Source organism: Bos indicus, chromosome 19 (assembly GCF_029378745.1).
Source record: "Bos indicus isolate NIAB-ARS_2022 breed Sahiwal x Tharparkar chromosome 19, NIAB-ARS_B.indTharparkar_mat_pri_1.0, whole genome shotgun sequence".
Taxonomy (NCBI): Eukaryota; Metazoa; Chordata; class Mammalia; order Artiodactyla; family Bovidae; genus Bos; species Bos indicus.
This window is the reverse complement of record NC_091778.1, coordinates 13,383,211-13,407,198: the sequence shown is the minus strand read 5'-3', so window position 1 is coordinate 13,407,198 and position 23,988 is coordinate 13,383,211. Positions and strand designations below refer to the sequence as shown.

Here is a 23,988-nt window from a genome sequence, read left to right as displayed (position 1 = left end):
ATGGCTTTTTGCTTACAGCAGCATATATTAGATTTCAGAATCTTTGTAAGAATGGCTTACTTTTCTCTATTGGGTATGAAAAAGTTAGGATGGTTAGCTCAGTGAAGAGAAATCTGAAACAGTAAAGGCAGCGTTGGTGTTATTTAGTTCATTTACAATATACCAATGAGATATAGTTCTCAAGTATTCAATTTCTTTCTGACTTATCTGCGTCACACACTTTGGTCAGGATAGCTCACTGTATTGTTATTCTGAATAATTTTTAGTTGTGTGACCAGCGATAATTTTCCAGCTCTTCTTTGGTATAATTGTGTGTTTATGTGCCTACTTAAAAGGAAAGTGACCTACTTCATTCAGTAACTGTTTAGCTGTTTATCTGTTAGCTGAAAATAGACTTACTGGAACGAGGCTAGACTTGATGTGCTTTGAAAAAAAGCAAGTCCAAACTCCCTAATTTTCTAAACCACAATATTGTGACCGGTGAGGAACGCACTCATGTCTTCCACACTGAACCTCCACGAAACTGTGCTGATGACAGCTCCTTAATGGGCCATTAGTCACCAGTGCAGTTGGTGTTGATTGCAATTCCTTGTTACCTCTGACAAAAGAGAATTTTCTGCCATTAACTCCTAAATAAAGTGATTAATGTTTAATTTTTCTTTTAACTACTTTACCCTGATTTTAGTGCTTATTCATGTTCTTGCTTATACATTTATAAAATGAAGGAAAAAAATATAGCCATGAACGCAAAAGTCACTCGTTTCTTGCTAGTCTTAACACGTCCTGTCATATATTGAACCCTGCTCTTTTAACTCATATTTAGCTTAAATTTCATGAAATATTTTAAAAACATTTTTCTTATAGTTATATAATTTTTTTCTGTGCATTTATGGATTCCTGAATTAGATGACATGAATATTTTGAGATTTCTTTTTTTTTCTGTGCATTTATGGATTCCTGAATTAGATGACATGAATATTTTGAGATTTCTTTGAAAATACTGTTGAATTGTTTTCCTAAAATGTTATCAGATCTGGAATGATTCTTCATTTCACAAAGTGTGGATATTTTATATGGGAAAGATTGGAAAGTTGGGATGATTTTTCCCCCAAATGTAATTTCTTCTAGTAAGTTACTCAGTATTAGTAACTGTGGGTAAATTAACCTTCTGAGATATAAGCAGTTCTAGTTTTCTGTGGTAAGAACATAAACATTACTGCAATAATTAAGCAGTATAATTTGAAATTTATTATTTTACATTTTCTACATGATAATTCCTGTACTTTGTTGTTTAAGTGGGTATAAAAACTTTACTAAGTAAAACTAAAGATATCTTCAAATCTAGAAACTTTCACCAGAGAATTCTATCTAATGTTTGCAGATGACCAATGGCATAGATAAATAATAAAGATTTACTGTTTAGCACAGGGAACTATATTGAATATCTTATAATAACCTATCATGGAAAATAACCTGAAAAATGTGTATATGTATAACTAAATCACTTTGCTTTACACCTGAAACTAACACAGTATTGTAAATCAACTATACTTCAGTTAGAAAAAGAATAAACAATGGCAATATTGCAAAGACTCATAGAATAAAAAGGTCAGGTTATGCCTAATCTTGTTTCATAATGCAAGATCACCTTGATGTTGAAACTTAACAAGAGTGTTATGAAAAAGGAAAGCTACAGTCCTGTCTTACTCATTAAATCATTAACATAGATATGAAAAATCCTAAATAAAATATTAGCAGAAAAAAAATTACACAGAGGGGTAATGTGTCACAATTCATTTGGGATAATTCCACAATATAAGACTGGTTTATTACTCAGAATCAGTGGGTCTCATTGCCACATTAACATAATAAAGGAGAAAATGATAAAAATTACCTCAATCTATGTACCAAAAGGGGTTGATGAAATCGAACATGTGTGTATTGATAAAACATTTTAGTAAATACTGATAGTCTTTCGTTCTCATGAATTCAATTTTTGTCAAATTGCCAAACTGTTTAAACACAGTAAACACGCTCTGTTTCTGATCATTCCATTATCTGGCTCCATTTTTGTTGTGTTTTTGTTGTTTACTTTTTCTCTTAGTTCTCATTTATGATGTCTTGACTCTTTGTTTGCTAAAATATATTTAAAAGATCTTTAGAAAAAGTTTTTAGTTTGAGATGATATCAGAGTTCTGTGACGCTCTCAGGCTTGGATCATCTTTATCCAATTTCATGGATTGAAAGTACTTAAATTATTTAAATAGAGGTCACCTGAAATAGCTGTGGGATCCTGATTAGTACAGGTTCACTCTTATTTCTGTTGTGTGTCCCTTTATATTTCACCATGAAGCATGCAGGGAAAGCAGGACATGATAGCCTAGGTCCCACCACAGGTCTGTCAGAAGCACTGCTCAGTCTTAGTTGTTGTTGTTGAGTCACTCAGTCATGTCCGACTCTTGAGAGTCCGTGGACTGTAGCCCGCCAGGCTCCTCTGTCCATGGAATTCTCCTGGCAAGAATACTGGAGTGGGTTGTCATGCCCTCCTCCAAGGGATCTTGCCTACTCAAGGATGGAACTTGCGTCCCTTGTGTCTCCTGCATTGCAGGTGGATTCTTTGGTGCTGAGCCACTGGGGAAGCCCATTATCCAGTGCATTTAGGCCTAAATACCAGCTCACACAGCTGCATTTCCCTGTTCTGTTGGATTTGGACCTGATAACTCATCACTGTTTTGTTAAATATTCAGTACCTTCAAGCAGAGTAAAAAAAAAAAAAAACTCTAGTTTTCCTACTTGTTCTCATTGGTAGGATTGATCTGATTTACCTAGCCTATCATATTGAAAATAGAAAATAAAATTTATTATTATTATTCTTACCATTTGAATAATTTCTAGGTAATATGATATTTGTTGAGCTGTAACATGAAAAAATATTTAAAAGCCGTGGTGTATGTGCTCCTTAAGAAAATACTAAGTCACTTTCTCTGACAAAAGTAGTCATTGATATTTTTCTCTCTGACGACAGCTTCTTAATGTGGCTTCATAGAGGTTACCTCTTTGTTATATAGAAGGGTTAGTTATTAAACTTTTAGTTCTTTTTGATGTCTCATATTACAAATGTAAATATAAATTGTATTAATTGTATATGTGCTTGGATTGTTTTCAAGGAAATAATATTTTTTTTCCCTCCCTGGGTTTTTAAATAGCACTTAAAATTCATCCTTCCAAATAATTTATTTGACTTTCCTTATAAAGAATATAATAATAATAAATTCTCTGAGGTCATGTTGAAAGAAAAATTTTAATATTGAAATTGTTCAAATTGGATTATTTTGAAACATTTATTAAATCTTGGTCCATATATTTCTAGTTACCCTGCAACCGTCCTATTTGAGTTTTCCTTTTAATGTGTTTTAAACCCAGCGTGGTGAATTGATTTAATAAAAATGCCTCTGCTTTCTCTGTTATCTGATAACTTCTTAGGACAACTAACAGCTTTTGTGAGAGCAGCACCATTAGCCCTAATGGGTAAGGAGGACAACTGATACGGCCTGAGAAAGGTTAAAGATGACTAGTGACCTTTGGCAAATCTCTGTGCAGTAGAACAGAATCAGTACCATGTTCATTTGAAGTTTTGGTCACAGTAGATTATCTGACACATACATTATAGTCTTAGGTTCAGCGCTTTACAGTCCAGATTAGTTCTGTGAGTATTCTTGTAATATTCTTCAGATTGTGAGGACAGTAGTGCTCATTGGTACGTGTGATTCTAACATGGAAACAAACTTCTCCCCAAGGTAAAGGTCCTTACTCATGTGGAAAGCTTTCAGTACCCCTCTTCTACACCCTAAGGCCTTATTTTGAAAGTTAATGAGCTATGAGAGTACTGTCCTGTCACTTACTATACAAAGTACAGATCTGAGGCTGTTAAGTTTGGGCTTTAGATTTTGGTCCACTAATAAGGTACCACCAGTAGGCCTGAGTTTTTTTGGGGGGTGAGAAACATCATTAACTCCTCCTGTAATACTTTATTCACCTTTGACTACGGAACGTACTACTTTGTTTTCCCCCTCTTTCTGGAGTTTTTTTCCCCCAGTTCTCTTGTATTAACTGTTCCCTTTATCTTGTGGTTGCTTTGGGTACATTACTTCCCCCTTTCTGTGTGCTCCAGTTATTTTAGTTTTATTCCTTTTCACTGGTATAAGAGCATGAAATAATAAGCTCAAGGGCAAATGGGGAGTATATACAATCCAAGACCTTAAACCTGAAAGGCATTCCTTTGATAAAGGGGATAGCTCCCTTGAAGTGGGAGCATCTCCATTAGCATTAATGGAGCGAGGCCATCGGCCGAGGCATCTCAGAGGTTAATCAGGCTTCCTGGCGGCCTTTGACATCGAAACACTGTGGCGCCTGGTTTTGTTGATCCTCTGGAGGCTTTCTGGACAACACTCTAACAGACTTGGTGTAAGTCATTTCTTGTGAATTATTGAAGCAAATGTTTGGCTGCTAATTGAAGAACACCGATGTGTTTTCTAATCACTGCAGTTTGAGTTTTTAGCACTAAACAAAACTGTTACAATTGATTTGTGGCTTTTTCTTGGTTTCAGTCAGCTGTAAGTTATATCATTTTGCTTGAATTCTGCAAATGGCTTTGCTGGTCATTTTATTTAAGTATTTATTAGGAAACACTGTGAGAGTCTTTATTTTTCCTTTTTTCCTTCCCGGTATACATTTGTGTTCTGAATTCATCAAGTGTGAGATCACAAGTAGTATCAGGAAGAGATTACAGGGCATTACTGGATAGTGGTTTGGAGCAAGTCCTGGTTTTGAGTTCTGGCTTTGTTATTGACTGGCTGTTTGAACTGCCATTTTCCCTAACTTCTGTAGCCTCAGTTTTCTCTTCTATAAACCCGAGGTATTTCAGGTGTTTGAGGAAACCTATCTACATCTTTGTTAAAGAGCCTTGACCAATTCGAGTTCATAATAAAGGTTCCATGGAATATATTAATAGCTACAGTAAAATATACATATATTATGTGCATTTCCTTTTTTTAAGTTCCATCTTATTGTTGCTTAAATTATATTTAGGCCTTTATAAACAACCTTCTTTGCCTATAATTTGTAAATTAATATTTGATATGCTGTGGAAGCAATATACTTCTTAAAATTTAGATGCAGCATATGTCAGAATATAGGTGCATAATTATTTTAAAAGAGCAAGTCACATTATTGAAGATTAATTTAAAGTATCTTAATAAAAACTTTTCCTCACAATAATGAGGATGTGTCTGTTATATTGTACATAATTTTTGATATGTCCATGTAGACTGGACAGTTTATTTTGGCTTTAATGGTTAGATTTAATGTGTATGAATCATACAGCTTTCTCTTTGTTTTTGCTTTCTTTCCTTTCAGAGAATAAGAAAAACTCCCGTTACTTAACATGATTGTTTGTTAATGGTTATGAGAATAATCAGATGAAATTCACATAAAAGAAAACATACAGATGAGTTAGTTTTTTTATCTATTTGTTTTGAATGAAATGGAACTAAAATTAATTATGAAACATGTCTTTAATTGAAATAATATATTAGAAATATTGCATTAAATTGTTTTCTGTTTCTGGAGAGAAAAGAACCCTTTTAACTAATTTTATGACATTTCATTCATGTAGTAATTGAAGTATCTTAGATGGAGTCTGCATTACCTACATACCAAATCTTGATGTACAGTATTATATAGCATCATGTTATAGATTTAAATGAGAAAGTCGTTTTCACGTATGGATTCTATCTGTAGCTTAGTCTTTTTTATGCTAAAAAGTAGACTGAAAATTAGGTGTATACAGTTAAAAAAAATAGAATATCACATAGTTCCTATTTCTTAATATTTCACATATTTTAAGTTACATGCACTGAGGAGAGCGAAAAAATATTTTTAATAAAAATAGAATTGTATTCTCATGTGAAACAAACTCTGTAATTATTTACCTATGGCCTAATTCTCACCATGCTGACTTGGGGGTACCTACTGATACCATTTACTCAACCTAGTGCTAATTTTCTAACTAAAATTTAAGATTGTGTAAAAAGTCAGACAATTTCTGTGACAGTGCACTGCTACATATGAGCTTATTAGAAAATAAAGAATTTAATCTGAATTATCAAAACACATATTTCTATTTAGAATCCAAGTATTGATGCAAAATGATACATTTACCTTTCATTGTTTAGACACTGAAAACTGGCTTGACAATGGTTGGGAAAGTGGTGACCCAGCTGACGGGCACGCTCCCTTCAGGTGTGACGGAAGATGATGTTGCCATCCATAGTAATTCACGGCGGAGTCCTCTGGTCCCAGGAATCATCACAGTAATTGACACTGAAACAGTTGGAGAGGGCCAGGTAAGAGTTTGTGATGCCTGTAATGTTCATTTTGTGCAGAGGATGGAGCAATTAAGAATATCATTTGGGATCAAGATCATACAAAGTGTGTTTGGCCTCAGAGATGTGTTAATTTGGAATTGTAGAAATTTAAGGTTATTTCAGGTTAGAATTTTGTTTGTTTTTTTCAAAAAATGATGAGTAATTATTGTACAACAGAGAATATAGCCAATATTTTGTAATAATTATAAATGGCATGTGTGTGTGCTAAGTTACTTCAGTCATGTCTGTCTCTTTGCAACCCTAGGTAGCCTTCCAGGTTCCTTTGTCCATGGGAGTCTCGGGAGTCTCCAGCCAGGAATATTAGAGTGGGTTGCTATTTTCTTCTCCAGGGGATCTTCCCAACACAGGACTCTAACCCACGTCTCTTATGTCTCCTGCATTGGCAGGCAGATTCTTTACCACTAGCACCATCGAGGAAGCCCCATAAGTGGCATTATTGTTATTGTTCAGTCACTAAGTCGTGTCCTACTTTTTGCAACCCTGTGGACTGTAGCTCACCAGGCTCCTCTGTCCATGGGATTCTCCAGGCAAGAATACTGGAGTGGGTTGCCATTTCCTCCTCTAGGGGATCTTCTGGACCTAGGAATTGTACCCATGTCTCCTGCATTGGCAGGCAGATTCTTTACCACTAGCACCATCGAGGAAGCCCCATAAGTGGCATTATTGTTATTGTTCAGTCACTAAGTCGTGTCCTACTTTTTGCAACCCTGTGGACTGTAGCTCACCAGGCTCCTCTGTCCATGGGATTCTCCAGGCAAGAATACTGGAGTGGGTTGCCATTTCCTCCTCTAGGGGATCTTCTGGACCTAGGAATTGTACCCATGTCTCCTGCATTAGCAGGCAGATTCTTTACCGGTGAGCCACTTGGGAAGCCCACTATAATTGGCATAGAACCTTTTAAAAAATGATGTTGCTGTTAGTTGCTAAGTCGTGTCTGACTCTTGTGACCCCATGGACTGTAGCCTGCCTGGCTCCTCTGTCTGTGGAATTTCCTAGGCAAGAATACTGGAGAGGGTTGCCATTTCCTTATCTTGGGGATCTTCCCGACCTAGGGATCAAACTTGCGTCTCCTCCTTGGCAGACAGATTCTCTATCACTGAGCCACCTGGGAAGTAACATGTTAAAACCTGTTATATCAAACCTGAAGTTAAAATTGAGGTTCCTTAGAATTCTCCTGTTATCTCATCAGGACATCTGTTCCATAAATAAATAATTATATATCTCTTTTATACTGTTCAATACTGTTTCTTTTTTTTTAAACGACACTTTGTATAAGCTGAATCAGTCTAATTATAACCAATTACAGTTCCCAGGTGGTGCTAGTGGTAAAGAACCCACCTGCCAATGCAGGAGACCCAAGAGATGTGGGTTCGATCCCTGAGTTGGGAAGTTCTCTTGGAGGAGGGCATGGAACCCACTCCATTATTCTTGCCTGGAGAATTCCATGGACAGGGAAGCCTGACAGGCTACAGTTCACAGTGTGGCAAAAAGTCAGACACAACTGAAGTGACTTAGCATGCGTGCACGTGGTGGTTATAAATGACAATAATGAATTTTATTACAAATTTTATTACCGATACTTCCTGACAAATACAAAAAAAACACAAAATCTCAAAGAGTATATTAGAATACGTAAATGGTAATAACTTATTATATGTTCAGATAAAACATAGAGTATGTTCAGATTAAAAATAGATCTTATATGTTCATATAAAACAGATTTTTACAGTCTAGGTTTAGAAAAATTTAAGAGTGATTATAAACATGGAAAAATACGCTATGCTTCTGTAAGTCTTGCTAGAAATAAACCAGTTTGGTTTTGTTTTTCTCCCCATGCACTCATAAATTATTATCTTTTGAATCATAGTTATGGATTTTAAAATACATTTCTTAAAGGAAGGTAATTTTAATGGCTTGTGATCTTTGCTGTAAATACACAATCTAAAATTGATTACTAGAATGAGATAGGAGTAGAGCAAGATTTGGAAATACAAATTATTTCAATTTATATTTATTTAAATATTAAATATAAACATAGAACTTATATTTAATTCTGTTTTCAGAACATAATTATGTGATCCATTAGAATATTAATCCTAAATATTGCATTTTTTTTTAGAAATCTGCTTCCAGTATATATGGTTCTGCATCTTGATGAGAGATTACATTTGGCCTGTACTCATATACTAATTCCTGTAGTAAGATCAAGTGGCGTTTCAAAAAAATACAGACTGTGCTGCAGTGAAAAGAAAAAAATCTTTAAAATTCTGGCTATTATTGAATTTGGCTATTATATTTTATTTGAAATATGAATAATATAATTCTCTGCCTTTCCCATCTTAACTTTGTGGTTAACCAGATATGTTACAGGCTTGTATTCCTGTTTAAAAATCTTTTTAATGAAGTGCTAGCAAACTTTTCAGTTGACTGTAATGACTTTTTTTTTAACGTTGTGTTAATTAGCTCGAGTTGACAGACACATACAGATGTTCTCTTTTTAAATTGGAATTAAATATTTAAACGCTTAGTGTTTTATGAGTGTTAACAAATATTTTCTTTTGTCCTTTGATTCTTAATTAATTCACCTCCAAGGCCACCCACATTTACTAAGTAGTAACAACCCTCCTCAATATTGTCTAGTTTGGCGGGTATACCTAAGTATGTTAAACATCTAGCATTTGTTGACAGACTGATGTGTGGTGATTTAAAAGTTGAAACTGTTATCTCCTATTATTTTTGATGAAATAGAGCTATAACTCATTAATTTATATAATGAGTAAAGAGAATTTAATTTATACAAAAAGCATAGCCTTAGGTCTTGTGTTTTCAAATGTGGTTTGTTCCCCCCCCTAGTTCTTTGTTAACTCTTCATAACTTTCAATTGGAATTCTCACATTTGGAATATGGAAATGGATTGTAGATTATATGAAAGTTTATTTTTTCTGTGAGAAGTGCATTGTTAACATTGGAAACAACTGAAGTAGTTCATTAGGAAATAAGAATAATAAAATGTTAGCTTTTAAAAGTTAAAAAATTGAAAGTGTTGCTCAACCTGAGAAATTTTATCTTTTCTATCATTTGTTCAGAGCATAATCTCTTTCCATTCCTACTTATATTCTGAAATTTTGCTTGATTTAAAAATTCTATTAAAAGACAGGAAATAAATGAGAAGTTGCTATGTACATTTTTAAGGAATCATAAGTGTTTTTTTAAAGCAATAAGATTTCTTCAGTATAATACTGCTTTCTTTTATTAACATGAATCTGTTTTTTGTCAAGAAGACATTTTTGTCTCTGATAAATAGTTCAGTTGGAGTACAGAGCTGTTTTTAAGTTATGCTGGATTGTATTAAAAAGACTGCAGTGGTTAATGTCATGGGTTTATCACTTTAAGCCCTTTCCCACTGATGTTTGACCTTAACTGTAGTGTTTTTTCCTTGTCCATCTCCATCTTAGGAAATAAAGCTGACATTATGTTCACTTTTGCTATTTAAATCCATTGAGACTTCAGTAAAGATATTTTCATGTTTACAGGGATAGTATATAAAATTTGTTTCACCATCCTTCTGATGGTGAATTGATTAGTATTATTTGATGGTGGCAGGATCACTGTATGGTAACTGCACTAAAGAGGAATAGATTTGGTTGACTGTCCATTTTGTCTATGTTACTTCCATGTTTTATTTAAAAGCATAAGCAGTATAATTTGCCTTTATAAAGTAACATAATTTAAGTTAGCAGGTGGCAAAGTCTCTAATCAAAGAAAAATACTCCAGAATGATGACATAAATTAGAGCTATTCTTGCCCTGAGTGTAAATACAAGTGTAGTTCATAATAATTTAGTGGTTCCTGTGGTGTTTGTCTCTCTTTTTGTTCATATGGTAAAGCCTTATCCACCTTGTATCAATTAAAGTGCTTTGCTTTAATAATATTGAATTGTTACTCACAGGATTTTAGCCTGTTTAGATAGTGAGTGAAAATGAAGTCTTAGGACAACTGATTTGGGATATCTTTGGTATTAGTGTGATATTTTAGGCAAGGTGATGATGCAGTGGAGACAATCTTTTCAAAAGTATCTGGTGGTTGTTATATTTGTGAAGCTCATACAGGGAAGATTCAAAGAAGTCTATATATTTTTAGGAGGTTTTGGTACTCACCAAGATTAATGAGCCCTTTTGCTCGATGGCTTCTGTGTTAGCACCATCAAATAGAGTACTCAATACTAATTGTATTGCAAAGAGAGGGTACAGAGTTATAATACATGAAAGATAAGAGGCTCTTATAAGAGATTGGTTTGACGTAGAAAAATGGGCAAGGACAAAATATTTCACAGAAAAAAGTATATACCACTGGTATAAAATCTATAGATTTAACTTGTTATCAGAGAAAGACAAAACTGTACCAAGATACCACTTGTCATCTATCAGTACGAGAGAAATTAAAAATCTTGTGGTATGCTCTACATTTTTAACTTTTAATTTTGAAATAATTGTAGACTCACAGTAAGTTGCAGATATATCCATGTGCTCTTCCCCCAGTTTCCTCCAAGTTCTCCCAAACTGTGACATCTTACATAGCGGTCATAAAATGTCAGAACCAGGTTATTGACAATGACACCTTACTGTTAACTAGGCTTCTGAGCATATTTAGCTCTCACCATTTGTTTTTACCTGCATTCATTTGTGTGTGTTTTCAGAATATTGAAAGAACTCCTATAGCTGGATAATAAAAAGATAAATAGCCTTATTTTAAAATGAGCAAAGGATTTGAATAGACATCTTTCTGGAAATAATATACCACTGGCCAGTGAGCAGAAATGAGAGCCCTGGCACACTGCTGTGGGGACGTAACACAGTACAGCTGCTTTGGAAAAGAGTTACCATTTGGGCATTTGTCTCCTAAGAGAACTGCTCTTAGGAGGTATATAACCAAGAAAAATGAAAATACATGTTTGTGTAAAAATTTGTACATGAATGTTTATAGCAGTATTATTCATATAGCTAGAAAATAGGAGCAACCCAGATAAATGTACTTTAACTGATCAATGGATGGGTAAATAGAATGTGACATAGACATACAATGTAATATTACTTAGCAGTAAAAAGAAGTAAAGTATTAATGCGACAAAATGAATGAACCTTGAGAATATTGTGCTTAGTGACAGAAGCCAGTTGCAAAAGAATACATATTTGTATGAGTCTATTTATATGAAATGTCCAGAACAGGCAAATCTATAGAAAGAGAAAGTAGATTGTTTGCCTAGGGCTGGGAGTTTGAAGAAAACAGGGGGTTGCAGAGTGACTGTTAATGGTATGAAGTTTCTTTTAGGTGATAAAAATGTTCTAATTTGATTGTCATAATGGTTGCACAACTCTATGAATATGCCATGTATCCTAAAGCAAATCCTTAGTATATTTAGCACTTTCCTGGAGACTGCTCCTGTAAGACTTCTTTTTCTTGTGTTCCTCTCTAACATTTTTGAAAATTGAATGGAAGAATGGAAAAGAGAGATGAGAGAAATAATTTGTAATGCATGTTGCCCCCCACTTGTGGGAAAATATATATAATGTAAAATTTGCCATTTAGCCTTTTTTTAAGTTTACAATTCAGTGGTATTAAGTACATTCACAATGGTGAATAATCATCATTATCATCCATGTCCAGAATTTTTCATTATCTGTACCCATTAAATAATATCTCCCTACCCCTCTGTTCTCACAGTCCCTTTTTCCCAGATAATAAGTACATTATGGACAGAAGTTTCAAAAGTAACTATTTGAGGGGGGGGAGGGCTCTAGAAATTGATCAGAAAGCTAAGAAAGAAGTGATAAACATAAATTCACATTTCTCTTATCTACATCTGCCAGGGGCTTGGTGAGTGTGGTAGTTTAAGCAGAGCAGAGTAAGCCATATAAACAAGCAGTTCCCTTTTAGAGGATGGATTTACTTGATTTGGAATAGAAGGTTAAAACCGAAGTCCAATAGTGTTTTCATTAGACTTGGTAGGTGATGAATAGGATAATGTGTGCTCTCGTAGCCCGGGTTTGCAATCTCAGTTTGGGGCCCATTCAAAAAGAATAGAGAGGAAGAATTGAGGACATGTAGAGAGTCTCAGAGACCTCTGGGACAGCAGCAAACACACCAACATATGTATGTATATAATTGGAAGACTGTTTTAGGGAATACGATGTTTCTTAGTTGGTAATTGACAAGACAGGAGTATCTCAAAGGAGTGGGAAAAGAAATGGAGCTATATTGGAGCAAGGAGCTGTAATTTATCAAAATTAAGTCTGAAATTAACCTGTAATCCTGTTTTCTATAAAGCGCCTTACAACCTGTATAGCAAATCACTAAGAAATTGCTCCCCCCAAATCAACAGAAGATAAAAATAGTAAACATTAGGAATAATTATTTAATACAAAGGAAGAGGATCAGAGCAACAAACACCTGAGACATAAAAGTAAGTGGAAAATGGCAGACCTAAATCCAATTATCTGTGTAATTGTATTAACTATAAATGGACTCCAGTTAAAAGAGAGTGATTGTCCCACCAGAATCACTTTAGATTCAGAAACATAATTGACTGAAGTAAAAGGTTGTAAGAAATGTACCATGCAAACAGTAACGGTAACAGAATTGGAGTGGTTATATTAATATCCGATAAAAGATTTTAAGTCAAGGAATACTGCAGAGAAAAAGAAGGACATTTTATAATGATGAGAGAGTCACTGTAATAGGTAGATAAAATGATAAACACGTGGCAACATAGGGCAACAAACACGAGCCAGATCCGACAGACTGAAAGAAGAGGTTCTAGCCAACATTTATAGTTTGGGATTTAAATACTGTGCTTTCCATAATTGATGGAAAAACTATATAGAAATTTTAAGAGATTGGTAGATTTAACGACTTGATTAGCACTATCAACCAAAATGATCTGAGACTCCCCATCCCCCAACCTACAGACTTCACATTCTTTTCAAGAATATCTGGAATGTTCTCCAAGATAGGCCATATGATTGGCCATAAAGCAAATCTAAAGCATGGAAATCAGTAATAGAATGAAATTATGGTATAAAAGAATCTCAAGCTATATTATTCCTTAATGGGAAAATTATAACTTGAAAAATGGTCCTAAATTAATAACCTTAGTTCTCCATCAAGAGAGTTTAAAAACAGAAAATTGTAATGAAAGTAAGACAAATGAAGTAAATAATAGAAATATGACCAACAGTCAACAAAATAGCAGTGAAATGATCGGGAAAATCAATACTGGTTCTTTGGAAATATTAACAAATTTGATAAATCTGGTGGTATAGCAAATGAGATTGTTTTCTTAGTTCCTTTTTTTTTAAATTAGTGTTTGTTAATATATAGAAAAAAGCTGATTTTTAAAAATTCTTAATTTTTTTTAGATTTTATTTTTTTAATATAAATTTATTTATTTTAATTGAAGGCTAATTACTTTACAATATTGTATTGGTTTTGCCATAAAATTAAGAGTGTTCATTTTGTATCCTGCAACTTTGTTGAATTTTGTGTGTGTATGTGTGTAATCTAGAGAGGGAGGTTTCTTTAACCATTTGTATGCCTTGTATTTCTTTCCCTTTCTTCCCCCCTCTCTCTTGAGTTGGTTGCTATGACTAGACCTCACAGTACTGTGTTGAACAGTAGTGCTGAGAGAGGACGTCCTTGCCTTTTTAGTAATCTTAGAGGAAAAACTTCTAGTCTTGCCCCATTTTGTATAATGTTAACTGTGGACTCTGTATATGTAACTTATTATATTACTAAACATGGTAATTTCCCAGTATTCCTAGTTTGTTGAGTGATTTGTCATGAAAGTGGTTGAATTTTGTCAGATGCTTTTTCCGCACTGATTGAAATCATCATGTGGTTTTTATTTTTCAGTTTGTTAATGTGGTGTGTATTACATTGATTGATTTTTGTATGTTGAACCATCCTTGCATTCCAAGTATAAACCTCACTTTTCTTGGTGTATAATCCTTTTAATATGTTGAATTTGGTTTGATCCCATTTTCTTTTAGGTGATTGCATCATTATTCTTCAGGGATATTGATTTGTGGTTTTCTTTTTGTCTTTTGGTATCAGGGCAATGAGGGCCTCATAGAAATATCTTATAATCCATTTTATGTCTGTGACATCAGTTTTAATGGCTCCTCTTTCATTTCTAATTTTAGCTATTTGAATTTTCTCTCTTGTTTTTGTTAATCTAGTTAAGGGTTTCTCAATTTTGTCTTTTTTTTTTAAGAAAGCAAACTCTTAGGGATAAACTTAACCAAGGAAATGAGAGACTTACACACTAAAAACTATAATATGTTGTTAAAAGACGTGAAAGGCATCTTTCAGATATAGAAAAGTGGAAAGACATCTCATGCTTGTGGATTTTAAGACTTAATGTTCTTAAAATATCCATAGTACCCAATGTGACATTAAATGCAGTACCTATCAAAGGCTCTATGACATTTTGTGGTAGTAATAGAGAAAAACCATGCATATGGAATCTGAAGGGACCCTGAAAAGCTGAAACAATTTTGGGGTAAAAAAACACTGCTGCTGCTGCTGCTAAGTCGCTTCATTCGTGTCCGACTCTGTGCGACCCCATAGACCGTAGCCCACCAGGCTTCCCCGTCCCTGGGATTCTCCAGGCAAGAACACTGGAGTGGGTTGCCATTTCCTTCTCCAATTCATGAAAGTGAAAAGTGAAAGTGAAGTCGCTCAGTTGTGTCCGACTCTACCGACCCCATGGACTGCAGCCTACCAGGCTCCTCTGTCCGTGGGATTTTCTAGGCAAAAGTACTGGAGTGGGGTGCCATTGCCTTCTCCGAAAAAAAAAAACACTGCCTCACTTCAAATCATATTACAAAGCAATAGTAATTAAGATGATGTGATACTGGCATAAAGATAGATATGTAGACCAATGGAAAAGAGTAGAAAATGTGAAAATGAACCCATGCATATACATCCAAAATGTTTTTGACAAGGTTGAAAAAAACTACACAGTGGGGAAACACTGTCAACAAATGAGGTTGGGAAAACTGGATAGCTAATGCAAAAGAATGAAGCTGGGCCCTTACCTTATACCATATATAAAAATGATTTTAGATTCAACCGTGAGACCGGAAACTATTAAACTCCTGCATAAAGACATAGGAGAAAATCTTTAATACACTGAATCAAGCAATAATTTCTTGCATATAATGTCAAAAGCACAGGTAACAAAGTAAAAAATAGACCAATGGAACTACATCAAACCTTAAAAGTTCTGTGCCTAAAAGGAAATAACCAGCCATGTGAAAGGGCAACCTATGGGGTGGAAGAAAATCATTGTAAATAATATATCTGATAAGGAGTTAATATATAGTATAAATAAGGAATTTCTACAACTCAACAGTTAAAATTAACAAATGAGCATAGGACTTGAATCAAGATACTTCTCCAAAGAAGATGTAGGCATGTCTAATAAACATATGAAGAAATGCTCAGAATCACTAATCATTAGTGAATCAAAACCACAGTGAAGTATCATCTCCCGCCTATCAGGTGATGACCACTATCAACAGAACAGAAAATAACTGTTGTCAAACATGGGGAAAAGTTGGCACCCTTGGGAACTTTTGGTGGGAGTACACAATGATATAGCCATTATGGAAATCAGCATGAAAATTTCTAAAAAAATTGAAAATAAAGTTACTATGTGATCCAGTCATCCTACTTCTGCCTTTATGTGCAAAATAATAGAAAGCAGGATCTTGAAGCGATATTTACACACCCATGTTCATTGTAGCATTATTCATAGTACCCAGGAGGTAGAAGCTATCCAGATGTCCACCACCAGGTAAATGGATAAAGAGAAATGTATACACACACACACACGCACACGCACACGCACACGCACACAGTGTAATAACATTACACAACCTTTAAAAAGAAGGAAATCTTTTCACATGTTACAGTGTTGATAAACTTTGAGGCCATTGTGCTAAGGGAAATAAGCCAGTCACAAAAGTACAAACACTAAATTCTTCCTTTTATTTTGAATTTCTAAAATAGTCAAAGCATAGAAACAAAGTTCAAAGGTGGTCACTAAGGGTGGGAGGAGGGAAAAAGAAGACTTAGTGTTTAGTGGGTATAGAATTTAAGTTTTGCAAGGTGAAAGTGTTCTAGAAATCTGTTAACAATGTGAATATATTTAACGGTACCGAACTGAATACTTAAAAATGGTTATAGTGGTAATAAAAACAAGACCTGTAGACAAAAAATTTGACAATCTGCAGCTTGACTGAATTGCAGGTTCTAGCCAGAACAATAAGGCAAGAAAATTAAAGCATTAAGATAGGAAAAGGATGACAAAAAAGGCATTCCTATAAAATGGATTGTTGTAACAGTTACAGTACTATATAAAAATATTGAATTGTAAACATAAAATAAGTAACTTTTATGTAAATTATACCTCTGTAAAACTCTTTAAGTCTAAAAGAAAAATTAACCTTGCCAGTGTAGGACTACTTCCTGGATTGCTTCAGATAAATTCTTTGAATATCATGATCCAATATTGGTATAGTAGGCGTTCCCTTTGTAACATTAGATATGTAAAGATTTTAATTTCTTGAGCTAATTGCTTGCTTTGCAAAATGAATACATGCTGTTTTAAAACTTTTTTCCCTAGGGATAATTGAATAATACACTCTTAATAGGCAGATTGTATGGAATGTAAATTGTATTTCAGTATGCTTATAAGAAAATGAAGGGGAATGAATTTGACATACCAAACTGCTTGTTCTACTGGTAGTATTTTCAAAGAAGTGTTGTGTCTGTCTAAAAACTAGAGGTTAAAGACCACAGTGTTTGTACTTTAAGTAAAAAATATTTGGTAATTCCCCTAAATATATATATGCCTGTTTGTTTGTATTTAACTTGTTTTGTGTTTTTTTTTTGCTGTTCTGTTCCAGTCACGGGCAAGAGTTTTTCAGCAGGCCATAACACAATAAGAACTCCTGTTCATATTTTTAGATAAAGCTGTATAGAGCTGATTTTAGGCTTTTCATTTTTTCTGAACTGAAGCTTCAAGAAATCATTGTCATCTGCAGTCAGGTCAACCAGTTGTTTTTAGAGGTTATGTGATTGATTCGCTGGGGGCAATTTACATCTTTTCCCTATTTCTGAAGTGGCATGCCCACCTTGTATTATGAAGAATAATCTTCAAATGTAGCGGAAGCCTGTTACTTGGTCAGGGATGTAGTGGTGTTGTGTCTCTTCAAGGTCAGTAATTGGTTAACTTCCGTTTGCCTCTTCCTTTCTGTACAGGTGCTTGTGAGCGAGGACTCTGACAGTGATGGCATCGTGGCCCATTTCCCTGCTCATGAAAAACCAGTGTGCTGCATGGCTTTTAATACAAGTGGTATGTCCTTCCCCTCACCCTTATTTATATTATGAGTTTTCTATCCAATTTTTTGGAAATAGAAAATATGAAATATATGTGTTAGGGTATATGACCTAAGTAAGTAGTTTTCAGTGATTATTGAATGAATAAATTTATAATAAAAATTTAGAAATCCTATAAAGATTAATTTTACTGAGTAAAGTTGTGATTGAGTAGTAAAGATAAATAGTAGATATAGAATAGTACATAAACAGTGCTGTTGAATTACATTTATTTCTGTGTTATAAGGCAAGGACTTTAATATTCAAAACTACTTATGTATGTGAATGGCATTTTCTCTGTAACTGTATGTTCCTTTTAAACAGTACAGTGACAGATGTCATGTTGATTAAACAAGTCTTCCCATTGTATATAATGTGTATGTCTTTTGCTAAAATGTTTGAATGTAAGTTACATATGTGATGACATTTTACCAACTACAAATTAAGCATACATTTTCTAAGAGTAAGGCCCTTCTTGTACTTTGTAACCAAATAGTATATTATATGGAGAAGGCCCTGGCAGCCCACTCCAGTACTCTTGCCTGGAAATTCCCATGGACGGAGGAGCCTGGTAGGCTGCAGTCCATGGGGTCGCTAAGAGTCGGACATGACTGAGCAACTTCCCTTTCACTTTTCACTTTCATGCATTGGAGAAGGAAATGGCAACCCACTCCAGTGTTCTTGCCTGGAGAATCCCAGGGATGGTGGACCCTGGTGGGCTGCCGTCTATCGGGTTGCACAGAGTCGGACACGACTGAAGTGACTTAGCAGCAGCAGTATATTATATTCAGAAAAACAACACATATTAGCTAAAATCCAAGTCATAATTTAAAATTTCCCAACTGTCTCAAAAATGAGTTCTCTAACTGATTCAAATCAAGATCTAATTAAAGTTCACTCCTTATGTTTTATGTCTCTTTGTGAGTGAGTGAGTGAAGTCGCTCAGTTGTGTCCGCCTCTTTGTGACCCCATGGACAGTAGCCCACCAGGCTCCTCCATCCATGGAATTTTCCAGGCAAGAATACTGGAGTGGGTTGCCATTTCCTTCTCCAGTTTATGTCTCTTTAGCTCTTTTTAATCCAGTTTATAGCTTTCACCTTTTCCCCCCCTTACTTGCAACGTCCAGACTAGTTATCTTGTCCAAATTCTGCGTTTTTCACATATATTTTCTTTATAATAATGTTTTCCTTTTTTTCCTTAAAGGCTTTTAAATACATTCAGGCCTGAAGATGATTTTTTTCAAACTTCCTACATATTGCTGTCTACATCACTTCATCCTGGCAGGGGATACATTAAATCAGGCTGTCTTGTCATTTATAATACTACGTTTGATCACATGAATAAGTTAGTGACCATCAAATGTCTGTATTTTGAAAATAAATTCTCTCGTGGAGATTAGCAAGTGCAGAGTGTTACTTTGGCCTCATTTCTTGCTTTTTTATTTTTTTATTTTTTTATAATTTATTTAATTTTTGGCTGTGCTGAGCCTTCGTTGCTGCACGGGCTTTTCTGTAGTTGCAGAGGGTAGGGGCTGCTCTCTAGCTGTGGTGCACGGGTTTCTCACTGCAGTGGCTTCTCTTGTTGTGGAGTACGGGCTCTAGGACACGTGGACTTCAGTAGTTGCGGTTCCCAGGCTCTAGAACACAGGCTCAATAGTTGTGGTGCACTGGCTTAGTTGCTCCGTGGCACGTGGGATCTTCCCACACCAGGTATCGAACCTGTGTCTCCTGCATCGTCAGGTGGATTCTTTACCATGGAACCAGCAGGGAACCCTTGGTCTCATTTCTGAAACAAGTTTTTACTTAATAGTTTTGTTATTATACATTGAAGGCTATAGAATGGTGGTTTTTCTATCATATTTTCAGCATTGATTAACTTCTGTTAACTCTGTTTAAAGAAAGTTTTCTCTCATTAACCAGAAATGAGCCACAGTTTTCCTGGATGTAAAAGGCAGAGTAAATATGTTATACTTCCTCTTTAATTACCAATTTTCGTAGTTAGGAATTGGTTTAATACTTCCAGTGGTGAAAGTTCACTCCTGTGGACTTATTTTAAAAATACTTTGATTATGAATAAAAGATAAAATTGCTCTAATGCTTTCAGAGCTGAAATAGTCTTCATTAGTTTGTGGACTTTTCCTTGCTTGGTGGGTCTGAGGAGACTGCCATATCTTATTCTGCAGAATATTAGTTAAAACTAATGGAAAGACCTATCTTTTTCCTCCTTCTTTTCATCTTTTCAGATCAAGGATGATCATGAGGATAATATAAAGTATTTGAGTAATCTTCCTCCTCTTAATTAGCCATTTTCAATAGAGAGGAAGATTTTGTAGTAATTGTTGATCTGTGGATAGATTTAATTAATGAAGACAGATTTATTTAAATGCTCTGAATGTTGTGGGATTTAAGTTGAATTTGAAGAAACAATCTGGAAGTTATGTCACTTACAGTACTCTTCTTAGAGTAACCACTCTGACTCACTTTTGATAGTCCATCTGTTATGTCAGATCTCCTTTGTGTTAATATGTGTTTCATATGGCCAGAGTTGGGATGCTTCAGACATTTGAAGCTGTAGTTTTTCCTGTCTGTGAATCTCCATTGTTATAAAAACAACTTACATAACTTAAAGGATATTGTAGTTACCTCTGTCATCGTGTAGCAGTTAGTTCTAGAAGACCATAAATTTCTGTGATTTCATAGTTTTGTTTACATTTGCCACTTGATTTATGTTTTAACTCCCAAATTTATGTTTTAATGGAAAGATTAAAGTTGTTTATGTTTATACTTAAAATTTTATTTTTTTTATTGAGGTATAGTTGATTTACAGTGTGTCAGGTACACAGAAAAATGACTCAGTTGTATAATATATATATTCTCTTTCAGCTTCTAGTGTAGGTCATTACAAGATATTGAATATAATTCCCTGTGCTGTGTAGGTCCTGTACTTTGCTCTGTTCCTAGCATGTTAATTGTATAACTGTATAATTTATCTTGCAGTAATAATTTCTTTAAATATTTTTTTGCTAGCCTGTCTGTCCCAGTTTACATTAGGATTCACTCTTGGTCTTATACATTCAAGGTTTTGACAAATAGATAATGGCATGTATCCACCATTATAAGGGCTTCCCTGGTGGCTCCTTGGTAAAGAAGCTGCCTACCAATGTAGGAGACATGGGTTCGATCCCTGGGTTGGGAAGATCGCCTGGAGAAGGAAATTGCAACCCACCCCAGTACTGGTTCTTACCTGGGAAGTATACGGACAGAGGAGCCTGGTGGGCAGGAGTCCATGGGGTCGCAAAGAGCTGGACATGACTTAGTGACTAAACAATGACAGCAGCAACCCGTCACAGTAGTGCTGTACAGAGTAGTTTGAACAGTCGAACAAAGTCCCTGTTGCTCTGCCTGTTCATTCCTCATTCTCTCAAGTCCTGACAACCACTGATCTTTCTTCTCTTTCCATAGTTTCAGAATGTCATACAGTTGGAATGTTACATAGTTTGCCATTTCACATTGGCTTCTTTCACTTACTAATATGTGTTCAAGTCTCCCATGTCTCTTCATGCCTACATTGCTCATTTCTTTTTAGCATTGAATAATATTCTATTGTATCATACTTTGTTTGTCATCTGTATATATTATTTACTGAGCCATCTGTGTCTTTTGACCAATTTTAAATTGGTTTGTTGGTTTTTTGATTGATGAGTTTTAAGTGTTCTTTGTGTGTTTTAGATGACAGTCCTGTATCAGATATGTGTTTTGTAAATATTTTCTCCGAGTCTGTGATTTGTCTTCTCATTCTCTTGAAGTGGTTTTCGAAGATCAAAGTATTTAACTTTAATGAAGTGCAATATCAATTATTTCTTTGATCTTTCCTTTGGTATGTAATGCCTCGACACATGTAAATCGACATTTTATACTGTTGTATCTTTATTCAGTCTCACACCGAATCTTACAATTTCTTGGAAGAAAGAGAATTTTATGAGAATTGTCAACATTTAAAAAAAATTTATTTATTTTGCTGCTCTGTGTGTTTGTTGCTGCGTGTATGCTTTCTTGAGTTGCAGAGAGTGAGGGCTCCCTTGTGGTTGTGGTTGCGGCTTCTCACTGTGGTGGCTTCTCTTGTTGAGGAGGACGGGCTCCGGGGCGTGTGGGCTTCAGTAGTGGCTCACGGGCTCTAGGGTAAGACTCGGTAATTGTGGCACACAGGCATAGTTGCCCCTTGGCGTGTGGAGTCTTCCCAGACCAGGGATTAAACCCATGTTCCCTACATTAGCAGGTGAGTTCTAAACCACTGGACCACCAGGGAAGCCTTGATATTTTATGAGTTTTAGGATCTCTTACATTTCTTCTTGAATCTAAAATACAGCTTCTTAACCTGGGTCTGTGAGGTCCACGGAGAATATTTAGAGAGTATGTGAACTTAGGAAAAAAAATCACATCTTTATTTTCTTTAGTGAAAGTGATAAGTGAAAGTGTTAGTCCCTCAGTCATGTCTGACTTTTTGTGACCCTATGGACTGTAGCCCACCAGGCTTCTCTGTCCATGGGATTCTCCAGGCAAGAATACTGGAGTGGGTGGTCATTCCATTCTCTAGGAGATCTTCTCGACCGAGGGATCCAACCCATTTCTGCTGCACTACAGGCGAAATCTTTACTGTCTAAGCTGCTTAGGGAAGCCCTGTTTTCTTTAACCTTTAATGAAAATTCTTTCACTTATCAATATGTATAATAAACTACTGAAATATTAGCTTTTTTGTGAATTTGTAATATAAATGATGGGTATTTTCATATCTTTTTGATGTTATTTATATAATTCTCTAATTAATGCAACGGTTCAAAATCATGGCAGAGCCTGTATTTTAATGTATTACTATTAATAAAAAATCACATATTCTGCTGCATGTCAATTTTAATAACCCTAAGTATTTTTCCTTTAAAAAATATTATTCTGAGAAAGAGGTTCTTAGGCTTCATCATATTGCTGAAAATTTTCATGGCACTAAAATGTTTATGAGCCCATTTATGCATTCACTCGTTTCAGCTAAACGCATCGCAAGCTAGACTTCATTCGCAGTGCCTGGTTCAGTACCTACCCATGGAGTCTGCTGGTGGAATAGGGACTTCCAAAAAAAGGAAAAAGGAAGACAAGTCCTTTGTGGAGCAAGGACAGAATGCTAGGAGATGAATATTAACTTGCTATTTTGCTTTTGGGGAAAGTTCTTCAAAAGAAAGCCAGTTCTAAACAGGAGCCAAAAGATGATTTGGAAATAAGGATTCAGTCCCTAGTAAATAAATAAATATTTGTTGAATGAATGAGGCAAGAAAAATATGGCACGGCTGACACAGATTTTGAAGTAAGGGCTGTGTACAGTGGACTCATCAGTTTATTATGTGGCAGATTAATTTTTCAGTGTGTCATCATTTCTGCTTTGTATCTGTTTAAAAGTTTGAATGAAATGATGGGTTCATAATTCAGCAAGCACTCAGAAAACTGGTTTGCAGGATCTTCTATAGAAGCTGATAGGCACAGATTTCATGCCATTGCTTACAATTCATCTTAATTATTTATTGTTTATTTCTGAGTATTTCTGCTGCTCAGAACATGAATTTTATTGCTTGAGTATGAACAAGTGTATGTATGAAATATTCAACTCTCAATGACTTGAAAGCCTTGATTTTGTCTTAGCTATTCAGTAGCTGAACAGCTTCTCAGAGAAAGGCGTTGGACTCAGCTGTGACTACCTGTTATCCAGCTCCTGTCACTAGGTCACATTTTATTTTGCTTGTTTAATTTCCATATCATATTTCTTGGTTTATTCTAACACTCTCAGACTGAGACATTCATATGTACAAAATATTTGAGTCAAGAGGCTTCTTTGCTGTTTGTAAATACCTTAGTAGTTATTGTTTTTCCCTGTAATTATTTTTGTAACACTTAAATATTTTGGGGAGACCAAATGTATTTTCTATCAAGATTTAAGTTCTCTATAAAGAGTTGTAATGACTGAAGTGAATTAGCACACTCAGCGGGGACGCACAATGGCATCTAACTTAAATCCCATGCCACACACACATTTTTTTTAAAAATTAAATTGGCCCTTT

At 35.1% G+C, this 23,988-nt stretch overlaps 1 protein-coding gene across 1 annotated transcript in view; it reads left to right on the top strand.

Annotated features, from left to right (window-relative positions):
• Positions 1 to 23,988, top strand: part of BCAS3 (BCAS3 microtubule associated cell migration factor) — a 586,026-nt gene that overhangs the window by 154,939 nt on the left and 407,099 nt on the right. Inside the window, exons 14-15 of the mRNA XM_070774269.1 lie at positions 6,234 to 6,404; positions 17,772 to 17,865. Of these exons, the coding sequence (XP_070630370.1) occupies positions 6,234 to 6,404; positions 17,772 to 17,865 (265 nt within the window). The remainder of the gene's footprint in view (positions 1 to 6,233; positions 6,405 to 17,771; positions 17,866 to 23,988) is intronic.